This window comes from Drosophila willistoni (genome assembly GCF_018902025.1).
Source record: "Drosophila willistoni isolate 14030-0811.24 chromosome XR unlocalized genomic scaffold, UCI_dwil_1.1 Seg143, whole genome shotgun sequence".
Taxonomy (NCBI): domain Eukaryota; kingdom Metazoa; phylum Arthropoda; class Insecta; order Diptera; family Drosophilidae; genus Drosophila; species Drosophila willistoni.
Window position 1 is genome coordinate 6,977,707 of NW_025814056.1, and position 10,749 is coordinate 6,988,455.

At 39.6% G+C, this 10,749-nt stretch overlaps 1 protein-coding gene across 4 annotated transcripts in view; it reads left to right on the forward strand.

The window, feature by feature from the left end:
* Window positions 1-10,749, forward strand: part of LOC6645225 (bumetanide-sensitive sodium-(potassium)-chloride cotransporter) — a 31,699-nt gene extending 20,950 nt beyond the window's left edge. For 2 of the 4 annotated variants that reach the window (XM_023177565.2, XM_002068171.4), the window contains exons 3-19: window positions 1,428-1,607; window positions 1,727-1,841; window positions 3,890-4,148; window positions 4,230-4,483; window positions 4,637-4,751; window positions 4,822-4,961; window positions 5,033-5,198; window positions 5,296-5,438; window positions 5,503-5,612; window positions 5,683-5,818; window positions 5,884-6,477; window positions 6,546-6,780; window positions 7,032-7,088; window positions 8,179-8,279; window positions 8,370-8,599; window positions 9,507-9,742; window positions 9,842-10,749. In XM_023177565.2, the coding sequence (XP_023033333.1) occupies window positions 1,428-1,607; window positions 1,727-1,841; window positions 3,890-4,148; window positions 4,230-4,483; window positions 4,637-4,751; window positions 4,822-4,961; window positions 5,033-5,198; window positions 5,296-5,438; window positions 5,503-5,612; window positions 5,683-5,818; window positions 5,884-6,477; window positions 6,546-6,780; window positions 7,032-7,088; window positions 8,179-8,279; window positions 8,370-8,599; window positions 9,507-9,742; window positions 9,842-10,086 (3,316 nt within the window). In that variant the 3' untranslated portion in view covers window positions 10,087-10,749. Of the gene's footprint in view, window positions 1-1,427; window positions 1,608-1,726; window positions 1,842-3,889; window positions 4,149-4,229; window positions 4,484-4,636; window positions 4,752-4,821; window positions 4,962-5,032; window positions 5,199-5,295; window positions 5,439-5,502; window positions 5,613-5,682; window positions 5,819-5,883; window positions 6,478-6,545; window positions 6,781-7,031; window positions 7,089-8,178; window positions 8,280-8,369; window positions 8,600-9,506; window positions 9,743-9,841 lie in introns of those variants that run through there. The other 2 variants (XM_023177567.2, XM_023177566.2) reach the window with 2 other exon arrangements.

The following is a 10,749-nucleotide window of genomic DNA, read 5'->3' on the forward strand; positions in this document are numbered from 1 at the left end:
CAATCCACAGTTGCAATGGCCTTGCCACTATACTATTTGGAGATTCCCACTACAAGAAAAGAAAAAAAAAATAAAAGAATATGAAACATATTATTCAATCTATTAAATGAATTAATTTGTGTAAGAATAGAGACAAAATCGTCACACCTTCCTATTTATCTAAAATCAAAACTGCCAGAAATTGCCAACCGCCCTTAAATTGCAGTGCCTTCTTCTTCTAGGCTAAGACAAAGTGAAAATAATACTCAATTGATAATAAATTAATACGAAAAAAGTAAAGAATAGTTTGCAATTAAACAGTTTTCATATTTTTAATACATATTTCATTTCCGAATTGTCTAAGCATAGTTTGAGAATTTTTACTTTTAAAAGCGACGCTTTTGCGTATATCCTGATACAAATTTTTAAAGCATCGTTTTATCTAGGAGATGTGCTAAATATCATCATTTTGTTTAAAAAGTACAAGACAATCATTTGTTTTTTCTGAACATAACTTGGAAATCCTTGACTTCTTGAGTAATAATTTTAGTTTCGCTCTAATTTAGCGCGCAAGAAACTTTCCAAAATAATCATGGAACTTGTATAAAATTTCATCATCGAATGGAAATTTCATAAATGAATAATAAAGATAATTGGATGTGTTACCAAGGAAGTGTAGTGTTGCGTAACGAGTAAAAGGAGAGGCATTTTTGTTGAAAAGTTTCATCCAAAATGCGAATACAGCAAGTTCGAAGAAGCCCTAGAACGGAATTCAATTAGTGGGTATAATCAGCAGGGAATCAGCACGTTATAGCCATCCAGGCATGCAGCATATCATTGACAACGAACACACATTTTACACACTCTGGCACACAGCAGGCATGTGGTTGAACTCCCCCGCCTGTCTGGCTTAGTGGGTGGTATCCTGTCCTGTCCCATCCTGTCCTGGGGGTCGTCTACTTGCTGTTGATGCCAGCTGGTGGTGTCAGAACCGCTACTTATCTTATATTTGGTTTTTTTTTTCTTTACACAATGTATAGCAATCAGAAATTGCAAGTTTCGGATTTGGCATTGAATGGAAGCAGCAAAGGAATTCAATTTCATCCTATAATGAAATCTATTGGTTTTAGCTTTTTAAATTGACCAGTCAAAACAAACGAAGAAGTGATCGATTGACACGCTTTGTGTGGTTGTTATTAAATTTTAGAAAAAATTAATGTACTCATTGTCAGTTTTTTCTCAGTAATTTAAATTTGTAAACTCTAATGGCTAGAGGGGAAGGACTGGACATTCATTCATTGTGATATCCATAGCAATTTGAAGCTTTCCGCCTAATTAAAGCCGCAGGGAGATAAACTCAAAGGGAAAAAGAACGCCATGGAACCCTTTTCTAAGTTGTTTTTCGTTTTTATGCTCTTATACATTTTCTTTTTTGTTGTTTGTTGCAGGCAATCCATCAAGAGCAGTTTTCGCGACAAGGATAAGCCATCGCGGTTCAAGGATCTACAGACAACGACACGCTTTCAAGTGGATCCCCTAAATAATGAATCGGATGACTCGAACGATTCGCAAGAGGAGCGTGAACTCTTGGACAATGAATATGATACAAAATATGGTAAAAGTTTTCGGTCAGTTTTGCATTTGCTACAACACATTCCTAAAGCAAAACAAGTTATTCGATTCTAATGTTGAATACTTTTTTGTTGTTTCGTTTCTTTTCATTTTCTTTTGTTTTTGGGGTTTGTAGACATTTTACCCGTGAGGCGTTGCCACGTTTGGATAACTATCGTAACATGATGTCAATACAGGCTGCCTATCGTCCAACACTTGATGAGCTACATAATGCTACACTTGTCGGCAAGGTAAGTGCCAAGTATAAAACAGACAAAGAGGGAGAGAGAGAGAGAAAACATGCTCGTTCTTTCTTACACAAAAACATAACTTTCTCAGTCCTGTTTGCTTATCCAATGAATGACCCTTGGCTTGGAAAATTCGATTTAAATGAATATTAATGCAAAAGCCATAAACTGGCAATGGCCATGCGCTGACATTGGGTAAACTGTCATGGCAGGGGATAACGCCTTAGCATATGGTATGGGGAAATCGAACCCTTAGGGGCAACAAATAACAATTTTGCAGGCACCATAAAATAACAATACGCCATGCTTTACGAGTGTTTAGTGCGCCGCAGTCGAAATTTAAATTTATTTTCCGCAATGTCAATTCAATCGATCGATTGGTATTCAGTATTCAGTATTCGGTATTCGGTAGGAAGGAACATCTCTCCACATGGGATGTCAACCGTGCTCAGTCTTAGAAGAGCCATTTGCCTTGTCGTGACTTGGCATGCCATTGGTATCTCAACCTGTGGCAGGGTCGTTAGCCGCCATTACATTGCAGTAGCAGCAGCAACAGCAACACCAAAATGGTCTCTGAGCTCGTGGTAAATTCATACTAATAAACAGCAATTGGACTTGATTTTCATAGTGGTGAGGGATTTGGAAGAATGAGTGATTGGGGGTGTCAACCATTAACCGCAGAGAAGCCGAAACACATCTAGAGTGGGCGATTTAATTAAAGTTTGTGCCACAAAAAAAAAAAAAAAAAATCAACCAACCAACCACTCAAACAACATCAACAGGTCGCCTCCCCATCAACCACTACAGGCTTCGGGGCCTTTGACTTTTCATTTGACTTTTCAGCGTTGCATTTGAGAAAAACTTTTTCATTTTGTGTTTACCTCCCATCCTACCACTCCCCCTCTCTCTCTCACTCTCACTCTCCCTTTCCCATTTATATTTGTTGCGTTTGTTGTTTTCAATTTCAAAGTTCACTTGCAATCAATTGGCACTAATTGATTTCAACACGACTTTAAGAAAGTCTCTTGATATTGAGGTTGTTATTTGTTGATGCATTGTTTTTTATTTGCCAATTGAGTACAAATAAATGACTCAAAAATTAGCCAAACAATAAAGAATTATTCTTTCAGTTACCCTTTGTTGGTATTGTCCACGCATATGTAGCTTAAGAAGAAGAAGAAGAAGAAGACTGCATTTAATACTCTTTCCCACTTTTCATAAATTGAGTATAAATTCATTCAATTTTTAATAACACATTAGATGTCTATAGAGCAAACGATATTATATATAGGGTATCTACAAGTCTTCTTTGATTTCAATGTAGAAAGTTTTCTTATAATATTTTTCTCTGCTTTTGTCGTGTCTATAATTGCATCTCACAATCGATTTAAGCCATGATTTGGCTATGGATCTGTGTGGATATTTATTAAGTTCAGGACATAACAATGACTTTTGGTTAATTAAAAGTGACTTGACCTAAGCCAAATAATTCGATAATTTAATATTTAAATATCTGTAGTCATGATGTGGTCGTCGTGCTGTTGCTGTTGCTGTTGCTTAATTGCTTTGACATCATCCCGCAGCCAGAGTTCAAAAGTTTAATTGGCTCAACTGGTGTTGCGGTGACTCTGTGGCGTATGATTAATTTGGCTAAGAAAATCATGACAGGGCCGCATCGTTAGCGCGGGTGGTTGAAACGTAACGAAATGAGCAATGGAGATGCGATATATTATGCCTCCCTCTGGGGAGAGAGATTGAGAGCGAGAGTGAAAGAGATATTCATGCCAAGGTCATTAAATTTTCAAGTTTCCCTATGGAAAGCATGGGCCAAAATAGAGATGGCTCAGAATATAGAGAATGGGAATGCTAATGGGGATGGGGACCGGCATGACATTTGAGCAGTCATTTATCACTAGTAGACAGCTTTATTGAAATTTTGAAAAACCCAGTTACCGACACACACCCACCCGCCCACACACTACCCGCCCACACTACCCCCACCTGGTAACACTCCTCCAATTTCCATTTAACATTTTCCATTTTGAACATAGAATACGCACAGCTTGACGCGCAATCAGGATCCGGAGTCGGGCATCATGAATGGCATGTTGAAATTTGGTTGGATCAAAGGCGTACTCATACGATGCCTGCTTAACATTTGGGGTGTCATGCTCTTCCTACGTCTCAGCTGGGTGGTTGGCCAGGCTGGCATCATCGAGGGCTTCATATTAATACTGACAACGACCGCTGTTACCACGATTACTGCGCTGTCGATGTCAGCGATAAGCACTAATGGCGTCATAAAAGGAGGTAGGTAGTAGTAGTAATATGCCTCCATGTCCCATGCCCAGCAAAAGTTGTCTAATCACCTGTATCTATATATGTGTTTAGGTGGCACCTACTACATGATATCACGTTCACTGGGCCCTGAGTTTGGGGGCTCCATTGGGCTGATTTTCTCGCTAGCAAATGCCGTCGCTTGTGCCATGTATGTGGTTGGCTTCTGCGAGTCCATGACGGACATGATGAAGGTTCTGGGTTGGGAGATTGTTGATGGCGGCATAGCGGATGTACGCATCATAGGCTGTATCACCATATTGCTGTTGCTGATTATTGTTGTCGTTGGCATGGAATGGGAGGCCAAGGTGCGTATGATTAATTTACACTTCATCGCAGAACGCAACCCCATACCAATACCCATACCCATACCCATAGCCATACCCATCCCTTATTGACAGTTTATATTATTTAATCAAAATGCCACTGACTAACTGACTGACTGACTTCTTCCGCTTTAGGCACAAATCGGCCTGCTTGTGATTTTGTTGGTGGCCATTGCTGACTTTGTAATTGGCAGCTTCATTGGCCCAAAGTCCGATGAGGAAAAGTCCAGGGGTTTCATTGGCTATAATGGTAAGAGTGTTGCCGGATACCAATTTACATTGTTCGACATTTGGATTTTAATCAAATTTATGCCAAACAGCGACGCTGTTTCAAACAAATCTCTTTGCCGACTATCGCGAGGAGAAGGGTGTTCAACAAAATTTCTTCTCCGTGTTCGCCATTTTCTTCCCCGCTGCCACTGGCATTTTGGCTGGTGCCAATATTTCCGGTGACCTAAAGGTAAAATTGTTTGTCTCTATTAACTGTTGCCAACCCATCAACCCACACCTGTAACGAAACAAACTTTTCAGGATCCACAAAAATCAATACCCAAGGGCACAATCTTAGCGATTATTATCACCACGGGTACTTATTTGATAATGGTCCTGCAATGCGGTGGAGCTGTTGCTCGCGATGCTACTGGCAATGTTAGTCAGGCTCTGAATGGCTCCTATGAGTTTCTCAACTGCACGAACGGTGAGCCATAAATCAAACAAAGAAAAAACCCAATAGCAATATCATCTCAAGCACAAGCAAAAACAAAAATTGAAAACGAATTGAATTAATTTTACAGTTGTCTGCAAGTATGGCCTACAGCACTCGTTCCAGGTAATTGAGCTGGTTTCTGGCTTTGGCCCGCTTATCTATGCTGGCTGCTTTGCGGCCACCTTGTCCTCGGCTCTCGCCAGTTTGGTGTCTGCCCCCAAGGTCTTTCAGGTGAGAGGCATTAAGTTATGTTAAGTGTATTAAGTGTGGCTAAGTGAATCGATTGCCATTGCAGGCTCTGTGCAAGGATGAGCTGTATCCAAAGATTGTATGGTTTGCCAAAGGTTTTGGAAAGAACAATGAGCCAGTCCGTGGTTATGTTCTCACCTTTATTATTGCCACAGCGTGAGTTAATGCAAACATTTTGGCGGCTTTCTCTCTCTCTCTACATTAGATGCTTTCTTTTTTGATTTAGCTTCATTTTGATTGGAGAACTCAACTTGATAGCTCCGCTCATTTCAAATTTCTTTTTGGCCGCCTACATGTTGATTAACTTTAGTACATTCCATGCCAGTTTGGCCAAACCAGTCGGCTGGCGTCCAACTTTTAAGGTTTGTTACTAATCACTGATCGAATTTCTCTTAGCTGATTGTTAAATTGCATCTGTTATTGATAGTATTACAATATGTGGCTGAGCCTGCTCGGGGCTGCTCTTTGTGTGGCTGTCATGTTTCTGATTTCATGGGGCACGGCGCTTATCACCTTCTCTGTAGTGTTGGCATTGTACTTAATCGTGGCATATCGCAAACCGGACGTTAACTGGGGCTCCACCACACAGGCACAAACGTATAAGAATGCCCTAATGTCTGTTCAACAGCTGAACAATGTGGAGGAGCATGTGAAGAACTATCGCCCCCAGATTTTGGTGCTCTCGGGATTGCCAAATACACGTCCGGTCCTTGTTGACTTTGCTTATATGCTGACAAAGAATCTATCCCTGCTTGTCTGTGGTCATGTGTTGCGAGGTTCCAGCTCACAAAAGTATCGAAATTACCTGCAGGAGCGTGCCACTAATTGGTTTCGAAAACATCGCGTCAAAGGCTTCTATGCCCTGGTCGATGGCGAAGATTTTGAGGCCGGCACTCGAGCTCTTATGCAGGCCTCGGGCATTGGTAAATTGAAGCCAAACATCATTCTGATGGGCTACAAGACTGATTGGCAAACATGTGAGAATAAAGAATTGGAACAGTATTTCAATGTAATGCATAAGGTTAGTCCACCCTTCCACTCTGTCTGTTGCAAATCAAATTAAAACCATTGAATCATCTGTCCATGCAGGCTCTGGATATGTATCTCTCAGTGGCCATATTGCGTGTGCCCCAGGGACTCGACTGTTCACAGTTGCTTGGCTCACAGGATGGCAGCTGGAAGACCGCCAATAGCATTGGCCTGGCCGATGTGCCACGTACCCTGCAGCCGAATGAAAGTTCCGGTGATTTGCATGCCACTGAGAACAATGCACGGAATGCATTGAGTGGCAGCATTGATTCCCTTAGCCGGAATGTTTCACAAGGTGAGCTGAGCCGTGATTTCTATGGCGCTATTCAAAATTAATGTATCTATTTTTTGACTATAACTTTTTTGCATGATCAACAAACCACCAAAAAAAAAAAAAAAAACCAAAAACCCAAACCAAATCAATTTGCACCTTAAAACAATTTTATGCACTGCAAATCAATAATAATTTTTGCACAACAAAACAAAATCTATACACCACCAAACACCACAACCAATGACACGAAATGGCAAACCACATATCCTTAGAGGAACGCAGCCGTCAAGATATGTCACAACCGGAGAACGGCCTGAAGATGGTCAAATGTAAGTAGCCTTATGCCAAAAAGAAATTTTTGTGGAAGAATGTTGATGATGATGAATACATAAACCTTCTACCTTCTCTCTGCCTTTTCCTATCGTTTCGTTTCGTTTTTGTGTATATTGGGTAATTTCCTGGAATCCTCCGTAGTGCGATTCAAACAGAGCCTGCGTAGAATGCGCTCCTGGCCAGGTGCAGGTGAAGTTGTGTTTAGGCTAACATTTAGCTACGTGTCTTACTTGTACTTGAATGGAATGTGAAGTTGTTGTGGGCCGAGTAGGTAAATATTTACGAGTATGAGGCTACACACACACAAGAGCGTTACCCATTCCGTTGCCGTTTTCCAGCACCAGCTCCAGCTCCCACGCCCCCTTACCCCCAACCACGAAGAGTCCATCATCCTTAATCCTGGCTCGTTCGCTCCTTTACTTTCTCTTTTTGCCCGTCTGTTTGTGCATAATTGTCTTGAAGTTTTACAACCGCTGTGCTCATTAGGCCATAAACTTTTCAACAAATTAACGACATTTCCTAACATCCGACCCCCTTTAAAAACTAACCTCAAGTTATACCTCTCAGGAACTTGTCTTGGCCTTTTCTGAATATCTGCAGCTGTGGCCAACCCTTTTTTTTTTTGTTGCGTTCTTGGTGTTTCTTCCTGTTTGGCCAGAATGTTGTCGCCTTAAAAATTAATACAATGCTCGTAAATTTGAATTTGAAATTATGCAATATTCTGGTAAGCCAAGGGGACAGAGGGACAAAGCCCCAAGTTGTGCACTGTGTGATGTGATCCTTAGGAGCAGCATGTGCCTATTGTTTGCTTTTGCATAAACTAACATTACCCCACATACACACACATATATATGTATACATTTTGAAAAGGGGGAAATTTACCATAAAATATGACAATGAAAAGGGAAAGGGGCAAATATTAAACTACAAATTGAATTTGCGTATATTATGTAGTTATGATTGTGAGAATGAACGTCTTAAGCCTGTGCATGGATTGTTATGTTTACCATGTAATTTTAATTCTATAAGATTTCAAAGCATCATATGAACAAGATAATATTAATAATTTTACTACAATCAACACAGCCTCCAGCACAAGCGACTTGTCATTCATAGCTGGTAATCAGGTCAAAGACGTATCAGGATTGCCAGATCCACTTGAAGTCAATAAGACAACCAATGTGCTGGTAAGTAATAAGTGACAGAGAGAGAGAAGAGAATAGAACTAAATGCAAGCCATCCATTTTTCTTCTTTCTTTCTTTCTTTTTTTGTGCAGCCCAACACATTACGAAAATCAAAACAAAAACATGACGATCCAGCCTCGTTATACAAGGGTCCTGGCGGTGTTGAGCTACCCAAAGAACTGTTGGCCGACCTCACACAATTTACTCGTAAACGTAGCCATGCCGTCATCGATGTCTGGTGGCTGTACGATGATGGTGGCCTCACTCTGCTGCTACCCTACATTATAAGTACGCGACGCACCTGGCAATCATGTAAATTGAGGTAAGCATCGTGTGAATCTAACCAAAAATTGAGTTTATAAGCACAGAGAGTGTTCGTTTCGTATATATATGTATAAGTATGTATGTATGTTTGGTGGCTCCGGCTCTCGGTTGTGACTCTTCCTTCCATGCCTCTGGCTGGGTAAACAATTTACGCTTATCACTTTACATTTGGCGTTCCAGTGGGGCATATGCCCCCTAGCTACCACAAAAAAGTGGCTTCAAGGTCGACCAGGTCTCTGTTAAATGGATCTAATGAAGTGGCAAAGTTGATTGTTGCAGACACAGAGAGAGAGAGAGAGAGAGAGAGAGAGAGCGAGAAAGATATAAGCGATAGGCTGCACCATTAAATCGAACTCAATAAGCTTTAAAGCCTCAATAGAAAAAATATATATACTATATCTACATATTCACTTTTTAAATTACATTCAATCAACTTAATTTAGACTAAATATTTTACTACAAAAGAAATTGATTCTTTGAAGAATTTTAATTGCACCAAAATAATGATAAAATTTTGTATATTTTGGCCAATTTTGTTTAGAATTTGTTGCCTTTATATGTTTGGCAAGTTTGTGACTAAAAAAAAATATGCCCTTTGGTGAATGTAGAAACAATTTGTTAGTAGGTGCATTTAAATGCCATGGCAGCATTTAACTGGCAGTGAATTTGCTCTTATCTGACATGTTTTAGAACTCAATGATGTGGCAAATGAAATGATTACTATGTCAGAATTGTGAAAACTATATGGTATTTGCGGCATGCATACATAAATAGATAAATAAATATGTACATACATTATTTTCACATGAAAAGATGACACAAAATGAACATAAACATATTCTATTATGATTTATAATTGTGTGCATTTTGTGTTAACTTTCAATTTTTATATATTAATTTTTCAGAGTGTATGCGCTGGCCAATAAAAAAGCCGAACTGGAATTCGAGCAGCGTTCAATGGCCAGTCTATTGTCAAAGTTTCGCATTGATTATTCAGATCTAACATTAATACCGGATATAACTAAAAAACCACTGGAAACATCAACGCAATTTTTCAACGAGCTTATTAAGGACTTTGTGGTGAATGACAAGGATACAGAGAATGGACACAGTAGCAAGGCAACGCTCAATGACGATGACGGTACGTAAAATAAGGCCGGGACCCAAGGGCGATGGCAAAACATTATTATGCTGAATATCATTCATCTAATCATTTTGGTTATTCATAACAACATTGCAGCTTTCATTAGTGACGATGACTTGGTGGCCGTACAGGACAAGACCAATAGGTATTTACGTTTGCGGGAATATCTGCAGGAGCAGTCAACCAAATCGGATATGGTGGTGATGACACTACCAATGCCCCGAAAGAATATTGTCTCTGCTCCGCTTTATATGGCCTGGTTGGAGAGTCTAAGTCGTGATATGCCGCCCTTCCTGTTTGTGCGTGGCAATCAGACGAGTGTATTGACATTTTACTCCTAAAAGTAGACAGCGAATTTTTCTCAGTCCCACTGTCTCTTTCTCTCTCTGTCTCTATCTCTCTATTTCTATCTTTTTCTTTCACTCTATGTCTCTATTGTATTTTACTTACTCACAAATACAAACACTCGGACACTCACACACAATCACAGTTATTGCTATTAGTTATACAAGTATTTTTTATATCTAGCTGTACCATCTCTGTACATACACCCACACACTCCCACACACACACACACACTACGTTATATACATACTTATATTTATATACAAACATACATATATACCTACTAGTAGTATGTACTTGTGTATTTGGCGCACAGCAGCACACTCAACGGTAAACGAGAGGATAACAACAACAATAACGACAAAAAAAAAACTACAACAAAAACAGCAATATGACCATTAATAATATTCAATGCATAAATAAGTAACTGTATAAAATCATGTTGTCCCTCCACCATAGCAAAACACACACACACAAACACACACACAGTTTCTTCTTACAGATTTTCAATTTTCAAATTGTTGTATGTAATTTACCTTGCTCGATAATAAGGAAGTCATATTCTCATCGGATTTGATCAAAATTAATGTCAATTTTTGAATTTTAAATTATAATATGAAAATAAAGACAAAGCTTTTTAACATCGCCAAATAATTGTA